Raw genomic sequence first — 14,730 nt, forward strand, 5'->3', positions numbered from 1 at the left:
AGACTTGAGACTCGACTTGGAATCACACCTCGGAGACTCGAGACTCAACTCAGACTCGCACGCCAGAGACTTGAGGCTCGACTTGGAATCACACCTCGGAGACTCGAGACTCAACTCAGACTCGCACGCCAGAGACTTGAGACTCGACTTGGAATCACACCTCGGAGACTCGAGACTCAACTCAGACTCGCACGCCCGAGACTTGAGACTTGACTTGGAATCACACCTCGGAGACTCGAGACTCAACTCAGACTCGCACGCCCGAGACTTGAGGCTCGCCTTGGAATCACACCTCGGAGACTCGAAACTCGACTCAGACTCACACTTCAAAGACTCAAGACTCTACTTGGACTCACACCCCAGAGTTTCGGAACTCAACTCAGACTCTCATCGCAGAGACTTGAGACTAGACTCAGACTCTGACCCCATAGACTCAAGACTCTACTCAGACTCACGCCTCAGAGACTCGACTCAGACTCGCACAACAGAGACTCAATACTTGACTTAGACTCACACCGAAGAGACTCGGAACTCCACTCAGACTCTCATCTCAGAGACTTGAGACTTGACTCAGACTCTCACCCCATAGACTTGAGAGTCGACTCAGACTCAAACCTCAGATACGTGAGCCTTGACTCAGACTCTCTCCCCATAGACTCGAGACTCGACTTGGAATCACACCTTGGAGACTCGAGACTTGACTCAGATTCGCACCCCAGAGACTCCAGACTTGACTCAGCCTCGCACCTCAGAGACTCAATACTTGACTTAGACCCGCACCCCAGAGACTCGAGATTTGACTCAGACTCTCACCTCAGAGACTCGAGACTTAATTTGCACCTTTTATGCTGATAAAATATGGAGTAATCTGATCTAAGATCAGTCCTGCTTTGTGAATTTCAGCCTCTGTGTCTGAAATGGCTGAAACTTTGTTCATTCAAATCAAAATCAAGTCAACACACTCAAACATAACCGTTAATGTGCTTTAAAAATTAGATTTAAAAAGTGACAAAAAAAAAACGTTTTACTGCCTTTGCTAGATCAGTTATGGCTTTGTCTCATTACAAACAGCCACAGCTCTGCTGAATGAACTTGAAGTTGCCTACCAAAATGGTTGCAGTGCGATTGCTATCGATTGCAAATCTGCGATTGTTTTTCCATTTTTAATGTCAGAGTAATTTGCTTTTCCATACTAACTTTTTTCCAGCCAATATGCACAGAAATGCAAACACATTTTGCATTTGAATTTGGATCATGTCCTAAATAATGCACACTCACGCTGGAAATGCAACTGTGAACACACCACTTAGCCAGCATTTTCAAATTTCCAACTGAATTTAAAGAAAGTCCAGAATACGCTGCCATAGTAAGAGGCTTCGTCTTGAAAACATCGCAAACATTAGTTCATCCACTTGTCGCAAGTCAACAGTCACACAAATCACTTCTGTAAATACTAGAAACTCTGATACTTGAGTTTTTGCAAGATTGATGAGACACCATTCGAGACTCGAGACTCGACTTGGAATCACACCTCAGAGACTCGAGACTCAACTCAAACTCGCACCACAGAGACTCGAGACTCGACTCAGACTCTCACCTCAGAGACTCGAGACTCGACTCAGACTCACACCTCAGAGACTCAAGACTTGACTTGGAATCACACCCCAGAGACTCGGACCTCAACTCAGACTCTAATCTTGAGACTTGACTCAGGCTTGCACCTCAGAGACTCGAGACTCGACTTGGAATCACACCTTGGAGACTCGAGACTCAACTCAAACTCGCACCTCAGAGACTCTATACTTGACTTAGACCCGCACCCCAGAGACTCAGGACTTGACTTGAACTCTCACCTCAGAGACTCGAGACTCGACTCAGACTCTCATCTTAGAGACTTGAGACTTGACTCAGACTCTCACCTCAGAGACTCAAGACTCGACTCACACTCACACCTCAGAGACTTGAGACTCAACTCAGACTCTCATCTCAGAGACTTGAGACTTGACTCAGACTCTCACCCCATTAGTTCATAGCGTCATCCACTCGTATAGCTGTCGTCCACTTCCATGCTTCTTATGCAACGTCTTCTATTTGCAGTATTCCGTAATCAAAGCTAACCAGCTAATTGCTGGGAACCAATTAGCTCGTTATCTAATTTTCCTCCAAGACTCTGTATTGCTTTAATTGTGCTAGCCACCAATTTACTAATTATCTAATTGTAGAATGTATTCCAGGCCCTGTTATTAACACACAGAGGTGCTATCAGCCTGTATTTTACATAACACATTACACATCACTCCCTTTATTATTCCTTACTGTACAGACAGCGTGTAAAACTCCTGCTTGGTATTTCATTTGGTGATTGCAGGTTTAGCGCGAAGCCTGCGGTACCTGTAATTTACGCTCAGGCTCCTATTAAAAGCCCCTGGTGCTTATTTTAGGCTTGTGTAATTGATCCGAGTACAAATCTTCCTATGACTCAGACGTGGCTGCATTTCCCACTGTAGTACAGCGCGCTTCTCCGCGCCGCTGATGTAACTCACTGGAGGCTTTGCGGCGTCTGCGCGACCTGTTCGATGACAAAAGCTCTTCTCATATTGATTTTCCCCCATGGCGCTTCGAGCTGCACAAGGAGTTCCTTCAGACCTCACTGTGTGCACCGCATAATCAGGCCCTCGTCATAAGCCCTACTTCAGCGCCGCACAGCTCAGGTACGTCTCACACCGCAGTAATTAAAATAAAGACTTTTTTTGGCTGCTTTGCATTCAACATCCTCAGTGACACTGACTGAGTGAACCCATCTCTGTTCTGTTACAGTCAGTAACTGATATTCATTTAAACCTCAGAGGTTTAGAGTCATTATTATCATTTTTCTGTACAGTTTATGCAGTAATACCTGAGAGGGGGCGCTGCACAGTCAGACACCGGCACCGACAGGCTGCCTCTGTAGGCACACAGCCAAACACAGCTTCATTATTGATATTTATTATGAGACTCTGGATCACACTTAACTGACTATTGACTCAACTGGAACTCATGCTTAACTGACTCGCAACACAGACTCACGCTTAACTGACTCATGGCTCGCCTTGGACTTACACTTCCGAGACTCAAGACTGGACTCGGACTTGAAACCTCCGAGACTCAAGATTCGACTCGGACTCGCACTTAACTGACTCATTACTCACCTTGAACTCACGCTAACTAACTTGCAACACGGACTCATGCTTAACTGCCTCATGACTTGGACTCATTCTTAACTGACTCGCAACACAGACTCATGCTTAACTGACTCATTACTTGACTTGGACTCACGCTTCTGAGACTAAAGACTTGACTCGGACTTAAAACCTCAAAGACTCAAGACTCGACTTGTACCTCCGAGATTCAAGACTCAACTAGGACTTGCACTAAACTGGCTCATGACTCGACTTGGACTCACACTTCTGAAACTAAAGACTCGACTTGGACTTGAAACCTCAAAGACTCAAGACTTGACTCGGACTTGCGCTTAACTGACTCATGACTCGACCTGAACTCATGCTTAACTGACACTGACTCATGCTTAACTGGCTCATGACTTGGACTCACGACTAACTGACTCAAAACACAGACTCATGCTTATCTGACTCATGACTTGACTTAGACTCACACTTCCAAGCCTCAAGACTTGACTCGGAAATAAAACCTCAAAGACCCAAAACTCGACTTGCACCTCAAAGATTCAATACTCGACTCGGCCTTAAAATCTCAAAAACTCAAGACTCAACTTGGACTTGAAACCTCAGAGACTCAAGACTCAACTTGGACTCGCACTTAACTGACTCATGACTCGACCTGGACTCATGCTTAACTGACTCATGACTCAACTCGACCTGGACTCATGCTTAACTGACTCATGACTCGATTTGGACTCATGCTTAACTGACTAAACTTGGATTTACACCTTAGAGACTCAAGACTCGACTCAATTGGGTACTTTTGACGTTTTCTGTTTACTTGATGTCAAAAAATGACAAAATTATGTACAGAAAACAAGACAGTCCGCATAACAATAACTTTTCATCAAATACAAACCATAATGAATTATATCTTCTCTCCTACTCACAAACACAAATGTGGTCTGGATTGAAAGTTTAGAATCTGCACTTTCCACCCAGCGTCTCCATCCCTTTAAGTGACGTATAACTGTTGTCTAATTTCAGAAATATCAGAGTTATAGATTTCAGATTCTCCTATCAGAATCCAGACGACAATACTAAAATAAAGTATTACAGGTTCATAAAGGTCGAATGTGTGACCGATTATGTTATTTCATTGTAAACACCTCAGTGTCAGTAGAGGTTTCCGTAATGTTGCACATCCATTAACTGTTCATAATAAACTGATTCTGCAGTTCGTCTGTTCATTGTCGTCCAAGGAGCCTCCTTAGAACATCGGTTCTATTGCTGAATCCAAACTGCACCCGTGGCTCTAATAAACATACATCCTACAAGCTAATCCAGATGAAATCACACTGTTTCTCTTCCCGTTTTCCGTCTGTATGAATGTTTGGCTGTGAATAACACACATTCTTCGATAATGCGGCCCCACATAATGGAAAGTGTCATTGATGCTGGAATTGAAAAGTTATCAGATGATTGATTTCATTCTAGAACCGAAAGGGTCTTTTGTGGCTCTGCGGCCCGTTAGCCGACTGCAATGAAGCCCACAGATGGATGTTCGGTCCTCCCAGTGTGGGAACTCATCAGGCAACAGTGCACTCTTTCAAACGCTCGATATGTTCTTGTAGCAGCGTTTAAACGAGTGTTGAACAAAGTTGTTTAAGGCTCTAGATCGTCCAGATCGTCCGTCAGCTCATCTATTGTTTAGCTCATGTTTTTTTTATTAGAATATTCCCTTGATATATTTTAGCCCTGGAACACAGCACATCCTCTCCAGAGTGTGGCTTGAACATACAGTTCTACACTCAAAACAGAAGGTTCTTCAAGGTTTCTTTAGTAAAACAATGGTTCTATATTGACCCATGAACACATTAACACCACTTGCATGCTTTGCATGGTGAAATGGTTCTTTAGATTACGAAGAATGTGTCTTATATGGTTCTATTTGGTGCCAGAAAGGGTTGCAAGCTTGTCATCGGAACTTTAGCAGAACACTTTTTGGTGCTACATAGAACCATTTTCAAAAAGGTTCTATATGGAACCATATACAACACATCCTCCATAATCTGAAGAACCAATTCAACATGCAAAAACCATTTAAGCCTGCAAATGGTTCTTTGGGTGTTCATGGTTCTAAACAGAACCATTGTCTTTACTAATAAAGTCAATGGTTCTATATAGAACCATGAACAGTCAAAGAACCACTTGCGTGCTTTGCATGTTGAAATGGTTCTTAAGATTGATGGAGAATGTATATGGTACTATATAGCACCAAAAAGGGTTTTTTTATTGTTGCATGCTTGACATTGAAACAATAGCAGAACACTTTTTGGTGCTACATAGAACCATTTTCAAAAAGGTTCTATATGGAACCATATACATATACGATTGTCTTTACTAATAAAGTTAATGGTTCTATATAGAACCATGAACACCCAAAGAACCACTTGCATGCTTTGCATGGAGAAGTGGTTCTTCAGATTGATGGAGAACGTGTCATATATGGTTCTATATAGAGCCAAAAAAGGGTGCTTCTATTATTGCAAGCTTGACATCGTAACAATAGCAGAACACTTTTTGGTGCTACATCGAACCATTTTCAAAAAGGTTCTATATGGAACCATACTGCAAATTATTCAAATGGTGCAAATGGTTATTTGAGTGTTCATGGTTCTAAATAGAACCACTGTCTTTACTAATAAAGTCAATGGTTCTGTATAGAACCATGAACACTCAAAGAACCACTTGCATGCTTTGCATGGCGAAATGGTTCTTAAGGTTGATGGAGAATGTATATGGTACTATATAGTGCCAAAAAAGGGTTCTTTAATTGTTTCAAGCTTGACATCGTAACAATAGCAGAACACTTTTTGGTGCTACATAGAACCATTTTCAAAAAGGGCAGCTTCAGCAGCTGTAAACTCTCTGCACGCCGTTTCACATGAGTCTCCGATGTGGACTGAATGAAGAATGAAGGGTTTCCGGCGTGTTGGTCAGTCCTTAGTGATTTCCTGAGTGTCCGTTGGTCAGTTTTACACAGAATGTAGACGGACACACCAATCCACCAGCTCCACACGGTGAGAGGCAGATGACGTGTATCTCAGCCCCTCTTCATAGGCTCATAACTCCGGATGTGAGTCTCGTATGATCTCGTGATAAGATGGAATGGAAAGGGCGACTCTACAGATTCAGGAAGTGTTTGAACTGGATTTCTGAGCTGGATCATCACAAAAATAGAGAAATATATACAGAAACGTTGAATTTGACGTGTGGGCGAGTTCCTGGACGCCAGTTGGTTACACAGCAGGTTGTAGTAGATCAGCCACAAAACTAGAGCCAGAAGCTAAATTTGTGCTCCTCAGTAAGTACGGCCATCAAATCATCCCTTTGTGTGAGTACAGAATCCTACAAATTGGCTTCATTGATTCGGAGGGCTTTGGTGCGCCTGGCAGGACCACCGCTTTCAGCACAATGCTGTGTTATGGATTTCACTGCCAAATCAACAAAGACAAAATGAAGGCAATAATTATTTATGCTCTCGTTTCTCCCACCGAAATCCAGCACTGAACATCTCGCTGAACTGAGGAGAAACAGTCGCTGAGGGCTGTTTGAGCATGAGTGCTTCACAATGAACCGCCTGCACTGCAAAAAAGAAGCATACTTAAGTACATCCATGTGGCAGCATATAGAGAATACTACTAGTACTGTTTATATGTCACATGTATTTTATGGAAATATGCCTAAAATATACTTTAAGTATATTTGTAACGTAAGACATTTTAAATGGTACTTTGGAATGCTGTAAGGAAATACACTGGAATAAATGTATATCTTAATATACTCAAGCATACTTCAGCAAAAGCAGATTTGATTGCCATCAACTTAAGTATATTATTTAGAAGTATATTTCAAATTTATGACTTTTAAAGTTTGTTTTAGGACAGTTTAGTTAACATAAGTCAAAATAACTAGGAAATATGGGTGTCTTTTTCAAGTGTGGTAGAATTTGTCTTAACAATTGCTTAAGTTAACTTCATTGCACTAGTAGGCATATATGATGTATTTCAACATTACTTAAATATAATTTATGTATACATAAGTTGTGTTAAGTTACTCCTAATATATTGTAGAATATATGTATAGTGTATAGTAAAAAAAGTAAATATGTTTTATTTATTCAATCTATTTGAGTGTATTTTGTGATACTGAAATGTAATTTAAGTATGTTTTAGTTACAGTATACCTCAATAAGTAGCAGTAGAGTGTATCAGTACATCCAGTAGTATGTTTATAATATATTCCAAGTTACAAACTTAAATCTACTTAAGTGCAACTTAAGTTGTTAAAAAAAAAAGAACTCAACAGTGCATGAAAAAGTTTGGGCATCCAAGTACATTTAAAGCACTTACATACCTTTTTAGCAACAACATACCTCTTTAAAAAGTAGCACATTTAAACTGTACTTTACTGTAGGGAAATACAAGCATATTTATACAAAACTATAATTGTCATCAACTTAAGTGTATTATTTAGAAGTATATTTTAAAGCAATGACTTTTATAGTGCACTTTAGTACATTTCAGTTGCAATATACAATGTATTACTTAAATATTATTTATGTATACATAGGTTGTGTTTAGTTACTCCTAATATATTGTATAATATCTGTATATTTCATCCTGTACTAAAAAGTAAATTTACGCTATGACTTTTATAGCGTGCTTTAGTACATTTCAGTTGCAATGTAAGTCAAAATACCTAGCAATCAAATATGGGTATCTGTTTCAAGTGTAGTAGAATTTTTCTTAACAATTGCTTAAGTGAACTTCATTGCAACATAAGGTTGTTCCAATTTAGAACAGAAAAGCACTTACAAGCATTTACAATGTATTTCAACATTACTTAAATATAATTTATGTATATGTAAGTTATGTTTAGTTACTCCTAATATATTGTATAATGTGTATGTGCATTTAAGTGTATACTAAAAAGTAAATGTATGTTATATGATCAATATTTAGTGATACTGAAATGTACTTTTTAGTCACAGTATAACTAAATAAATAGCACTGATGTGTATCAGTACATCCAGTAGTGTGTTTGTAATATATTTCGAGTGTATTTTTCGAAACATATATTTTTTAAGTAGCACATTTAAACTGTACTTAACTATGCTAGAAAATACAAGCATACAAAACTATAACTGTCATCTACTTAAGTGTAAAACTTAGAAGTATATTTTAAAGCAATGACATTAAAGCTTGCATGCAACTCTACCTAGCAATCAAATAAGGGCATGTATACACACAAGAGCATACATTTATAATATGCTGTAAGTGTAGTAGACGTCTTAAGTACATACTTAAAACTACAAGTGCAACTTAAGCACTCAAAAGCACAACTAAATGCACTTAATGTATATTTCGTCACATCTTAGTTACAATTTAAATACACTTGTTGTAAGTTGATCCAAAATAATACATGCAGTGTATTAGATTATGGTTTACAACGGCGTTTTAGGGCCACTGTTAATAAAAATAAAAATAGCAGACTTTGAGAAAAAAGTCATATGATATGATATTTCAAGAATAAAGTTGTAATATTTTGTGAAAAAAGCCATAGAATTACAACATTAAAGTGGCATTAATACCAGTAAAGGTCGCAATATTGTGGCCAAAGGCTTTGCGAAGTGAAGGCAGCACCTCCTGGTGTTAAATGAGGGGCGGTGAGTTGGTGGAGCTACACTTTCATATCGATTCACCCATAAAGAAACACTCAGTCTCCCTGTCTCTCCTGCACATCAGCTTTTTTCTCGAAATACTACGACTTCCTTTTTCGAAATATTGCACATTTTTTTTCGAAATATTCCGACTTTATTCTCTAAGTCTACTATTTTTATTTTTATTAACAGTGGCCCTAAAACACCGTCATAATGTTTAAAATGTAAACATCAACCTTTCAAATACATTTGTCTTTTACAGGGCTGCACTTGACGCGTGTGGATGTTTAGCGCTCCACATGCTGCTTAATCACTTCAGGATGATTTATGACCAAAACTGGCCAGCAGTCACTAATGAAAACAAAATGAGCCACAGTTTGTATTGGAATGTATCAGAGCGCGCAGCGCCACTCCAGATCAGATGGCCCAATTAAAACTGCCTGTTCCACCCACAGTTAGTGCCGCCCGCTGAAAGGGCCACTCTGTCGGGTTTGATCTCTGCAAAAGAAAATCCTTTTCCTCCCGTCCTTCACCTCGTTCTCTCGGCTTTCATCTCGCACTGTCCTGAGTTCCTGTTTCCTTTTAACAAAGTGCCTGGAGCCCAAATAAGCTCAGCTTTAAAACAACCTTTTTTCTGAATTTCTGCCTAATTAAACGGTTGAGGTGTAAACGTGGTCATTCAGAGCAGTCTGGTGTGAAACGCTGCACTCTAGAGTCAGAATTGTTCTCAGTGGTGGTGATAGGAACCAGATGTAAGAGTTTAAGAGTTTTAAAGACTTTTAAAACGAAAAAGCATCTAGAAAAATATTATATGTATTATGCACTTCATTTTTTTCCTCTAAGGTCCAGTTATGATGTTTGTGTCAGTTTATGTACATTCTTAAAAAAGATCTTCAAGGTTCTTTAGTGAAGAAAATGATTCTATATAGAATCATGAACACTCGAAGAACCCTTTGCATGGTTAAAGGGTTCTTTGCATTGTGAAAGCGTAGATTTGGCCTTTTTTGATGTTATACAGAGCTTTGCTAGTAGTGTACTGGAAACACCTCTGATTATCCATTACAATTAAACAGACTGCTTTTGTCTTGTTTTGTGCCTTTAAGACAGATTTATGCAAGAGTTCAGATCCAACACACCAGACATGCTCATGAAGGCCTTCATTACCTGGATCAGGTGTGTTAGATTGGGAATGGAGCTGAACTCTGATCTCCAGGACCAAAGATTCTTTTAGTGAAATGGCACTACATGAATGTAAATTGCTGTCTTTTTAAGTCATTTTTAAACACACCATGGGCGCAAAATAGTCCCCAAAGAAAACGTATTATTTCAGATTTTCCACTATTTTCCATCAAAAACATGGTGTGTTTAAAAAGACAGCAATTTACATTCATGTAGTGCCATTTTGCCAAACGAATCCTCAGAATTGTGTCCATCGCTGCAGTCTGTCGGACAAAGATCAAGAACTGAGAGCAGGCCTGACGGAAGGGAGAGAACAGCAGCGGAGAACCTGTCTGACATGAAGTCAGAGGATGTCATATCATTGAGAAGGTTGTGCTGGATCAACTGACAAGAAGTATAACTCTGAGAGTGAACTGTGAGGATACAACCTCGATTCTTGTTCCAAGAATTTACTCTGGTTGTGGACAAAAACTGGCTTTCAGGTGCAGAAACCTCATTAGGAGAGCAAAGACAAACCTGAAACAATCCCTCATGATCTCAAAAAGCCGTAACTAGCTTTGTTCCCACTTCAATCGGTAAGATTTCCTACACTAAAAGTTTGTAGACACCAACGTTTCTTCTGAAATGAAGGGTGTTAATAATGAGTCTGTGCTGCAGTAACAGCCTCTTCTCTTCTGGAAAGGCTTCGAGATATTGGAACATTGCTGTGAGGATTTGATTGAGCATTAGTGAGGTCAGGTACTGATGTTGGATGGTCAGTTCTGGATCATTCCAGCTCATTGGATGGAGCTCCATCACTCCAGAGAACACAGTTCCACTGCTCCACAGCCCAATGCTGGGGAGCTTTATACCCCTCTAGCCCACGCTTGGCATTAGGCATAATGACCTTAGGCTCATGTGCAGCTGCTCCATTCTATTGGTCAGTGCTTTCTGGATACATTTTGCACATATAAAGATCAATCTGTCCTTTCTGCACTGGCTGACATGTAATAGAAACTTATACCCCATCAGTTAGCATCATGCTAACTGCATGCCATCACACCTTTGCCTCAAACCATGTGGAGTTGGTCAGTAATCTCTAATAGACTTGATTATGTGGTTTCTGACCCTTTATAACATACTGTTGTCTACAAAAATGGACAAAAATATGGACCAGATTCAGGCTTCTAGATGGCTGCTATCGTTTTTAGTTGTAAAATGTGTATTTTGTCCATTTTTGACTGACCAACTACATTTGAGGTCAGGAGAAAATATGTTAATGTGATTTAAAAAAAAAAAAATGCACTTACCTCAATAACTTCCGACATGGGCATGATGGTATTGGTCTTGCGGGATCCGATGCGGAACTTGGCAGCCTTGTAGATCTTCCAGTAAACGAAGAGCACCACGCAGAGAGGCAGGTAGAAGGCCCCAAACGTGGAGAAGACGGTGTAGGAAGGTTCCTGGCTCACCTGGCAGGCCAGAGCCTCCTCAGAGTACGTCTCTCCCCAGCCAAAGAGCGGCGAGAGGGAGATGACGGAGGACAGGAGCCAGGTCAGTCCGATCATCACGTTGGAGATCCTTTTGCGGGTCTTGAGCGTGTACTCCAGGTGCCGCGTGATGGACCAGTAGCGGTCGAGGGCTATGGCAGTCACGTTCCAGATGCTGGCTGTGCAGCAGAGGACGTCGCAAGAGATCCAGACTTGGCAGAGGATCCGGCCCAGGATCCAGCGCCGGCCGTAGAGTTCCCGCACCAGGCTCAGCGGCATCACCAGACCGGCCACCATCACGTCCGAGATGGCCATGGAGGCCACCAGGTTGTGGGGGACACGGTGGAAGGTCCGGACCCTCAGGATGGTCACCAGGACCAGGAGGTTCCACACAAAGGTAGCCACCACGAGCATGGCTAGGAGTGTGAGCGTCAGGACGCTGAAGACAGAAAATGGACGGTACAGATTCCCCGATTCTGGTCCATTGGAGAAGTTTGAGAAAAGAGTGGTAACGTTGAGATGGGGCATGCTCGCAGTCCAGGGATTACAGTTTTTTGATCCTATTAGAGTCCAATGTTAGTGTTAGCATAGAGCAAGTTTCAAGGTAGGTGGAAAGGGAACTGAACCAGCAACCGGATAGTTGCCAGTCTGAATCCCAGGATTCATTGGGTTTTCTTGGTTGGTGCTTAGCCTGAAGACCAGGTTATCAGATATGACCAGCGTACCTTTATACCCTTAGGCCAGGTACTTCACCCAAATTGCTGCAGGCAGTACTGCTCCCACTTTGGGAGTTGCTAGGCATCAAAATCCATACGCTCTAGGATAAGATAGACTCATAAGTAGAGCGTAAATTATCTTAAACTAATGGGCGGCTTGGTCAGACATGGCTGTGGTTTCTCAAGTTCTCTTCCGTTAAAAACGCGGCTGCTGGGCTTGACGTTCGTTCCTGGCTGTTTCCAGATTTACGGCTCCACGTTCCTGTCCACTGGCGACCGAGGGCTGCCGGAGCTCCAGCTGCTGTCAAGCTGATTAAAAAGAGCAATCACATTATGCTCGGGCATGGTGGGAGTCAGGAGATTGTAGCCTCCAGATATTTTGAAGTAGTTCACTTGCAGACACGGTCCAGAGGTTGCAAGGGGTTCCATCCTGCAACACAAAAGCACAGAAGTGGGAAAAAAAACAGAATAAATCAAATCTCCTTCTCCTCAACAAGACCTGATGAAATTTTTAAAATACATCCCAACCCTCGAGGTACTCTACACTGTTATCTTTTGCTGAGGAGACCCTCTAGGTTACTGTATTTCAAGATCCAGGTCTTTACCAGGCACGGTTCTGCTACAGCATCAACCATGCTGCCGATGCATCAGCAGTTTACTCACGAAATGCATGGAGAGAGAGAGAGAGAGAGAGAGAGAGAGAGAGAGAGAGGGGAGCCGATAGCTGTCAACTCCACACTCTGTCCCTCTTTGCTCCTTGCACACAAACAGGTCTTTTACTTTCATGTGCGGATAACAAGCCGCAAAGCCACTTTAAGACATCTGCCTACTCCATCCAGTCAGAGCCTTCACTGCCCTCTGCCCTCTGGCATCACTTTTCCCACATTTTCAGCCTCAGCCGGATGTACAGAAGCAATATCATGTTTTTTCTAATTGCTGTAATTACAATACACACCCACCGTCCATGTGTAGGAGAAAATGCAAACAGGAATGAAGGACTATTTATGGACCACCACACTCAAACGAGATTGGAGGGTTCAACACAAACCAGCACTCTTCCCTTAGAAGTCTAGAGTTAATACACAGTGAACGGGGGTGTGCAGGGGGACTCGCATGCTCGGTTCTGTTTGTTTGCAAAAATGTTGGAGTCAATTCTGATTCCAAGGGATGGAAATCAAAGGAGATGATTCTAAGTGTCGATTCCACACAGTAATGCTGATATTTGACCTTACCAAGGACATTTGGAGAGCTAATGCTGGCTAAATTAAAGGAACAGTATGTAAAATATTCACTGTACTAAATCATAAAATGACCAAAACACATCATCAGAGATTAAGGAAACACGCTAAGTTGAAATACTGGCCTTTGAAAATTCCATTTTGGAGCAGAAAGTCTGTTTGTGTTTTGGGCTCTGATCCCACCCACAGCCCATTTCCATCCCGCTCCCGCCTGCACAGTTCTGTCAAGGTTAACTGACATCCAATATCTGACACAGTCTTTTCACAAACACATTATTCTCTGCTGAAATAACAGGTCAGTCGTGGTCATCAGGCTCACTGTGAGTAACCAAACGCCATTTATTCTCCATTTAAACACAGAGCAGGAATTAAACCACAGAGCGGTTATTTTTGGTGTTTTGCCAGGCAGCTGGGGGCGTCAGACTGAAGGCTCCACCGTCTCTGTAAACTACGAGAATCTTCGTGTTGTTGATTGGCTGCTTCACAGCTCTTTAGAATGACTTCATTCATTTTAACCGTTTTACTGTCATCATTTTATATTGTTTATAAATATGATTTAGTGATTGTTCTACTTTATTTAGGCTGTTCATTTTTATTTGTGTGTGCCTTGTCCCGCTCCCGCCTGCAGTGGGCTGGTTTCCCACTCGCTCCCGCACACAGCATTGAAAATTAGTCCAGCTCCGCAAGATATTGTGGTGGTCCCGGGGATCCAGCAGGAATCCTGTGAGAGTGCGGACCTCTACCACAGTTACAGGCGCCAGAATACTGCACCATTTAAGGTGGAACAGGAAAATTGGAACAAGAAGCCGACGATTAGCCTGAGGCACCAGAATGTAACCACTACAACATTTAAGGTGGAACGGCAAAATTCAAACAAGAAACTTGTGCATCAGAAGCTGACTTAAGCTTCATACAAAGCAGCGAATATTTTCGGAGCAGTGGGCTTTTGTTTTCGATATAACAGGCTCAACTTTGGCTACTGTACATAGCCAACCATGCATCTATCTAAACTTGATAGAGTTCTAAAAATTCCACATGAGCTGATTTTTAATTTGCAAACGTTGGGCCTCATTCACCAACCGAAATTCTTCTTAAAACCCACTTACGCAGTTTTGGATCAAGATTCACCAGTGTTCTCTTATCTGGGATTTATTCTTAGGTAAGAACAGAATCTACACACTCAAGAGCACAAAGGTGAGAACAGTTCTGCGCTTAAAGAACCCATCATGAATCTGACAGAGACTT

At 41.5% G+C, this 14,730-nt stretch overlaps 1 protein-coding gene across 1 annotated transcript in view; it reads right to left on the minus strand.

The window, feature by feature from the left end:
* Nucleotides 1-12,059, minus strand: part of htr5ab (5-hydroxytryptamine (serotonin) receptor 5A, genome duplicate b) — a 34,156-nt gene extending 22,097 nt beyond the window's left edge. Inside the window, exon 1 of the mRNA XM_036597217.1 lies at nt 11,352-12,059. Within this exon, the coding sequence (XP_036453110.1) occupies nt 11,352-12,059 (708 nt within the window). The remainder of the gene's footprint in view (nt 1-11,351) is intronic.
* Between the last annotated feature and the right edge of the window lie 2,671 nt (nt 12,060-14,730).

This window comes from Colossoma macropomum, unplaced genomic scaffold, assembly GCF_904425465.1.
Source record: "Colossoma macropomum unplaced genomic scaffold, Colossoma_macropomum, whole genome shotgun sequence".
Taxonomy (NCBI): domain Eukaryota; kingdom Metazoa; phylum Chordata; class Actinopteri; order Characiformes; family Serrasalmidae; genus Colossoma; species Colossoma macropomum.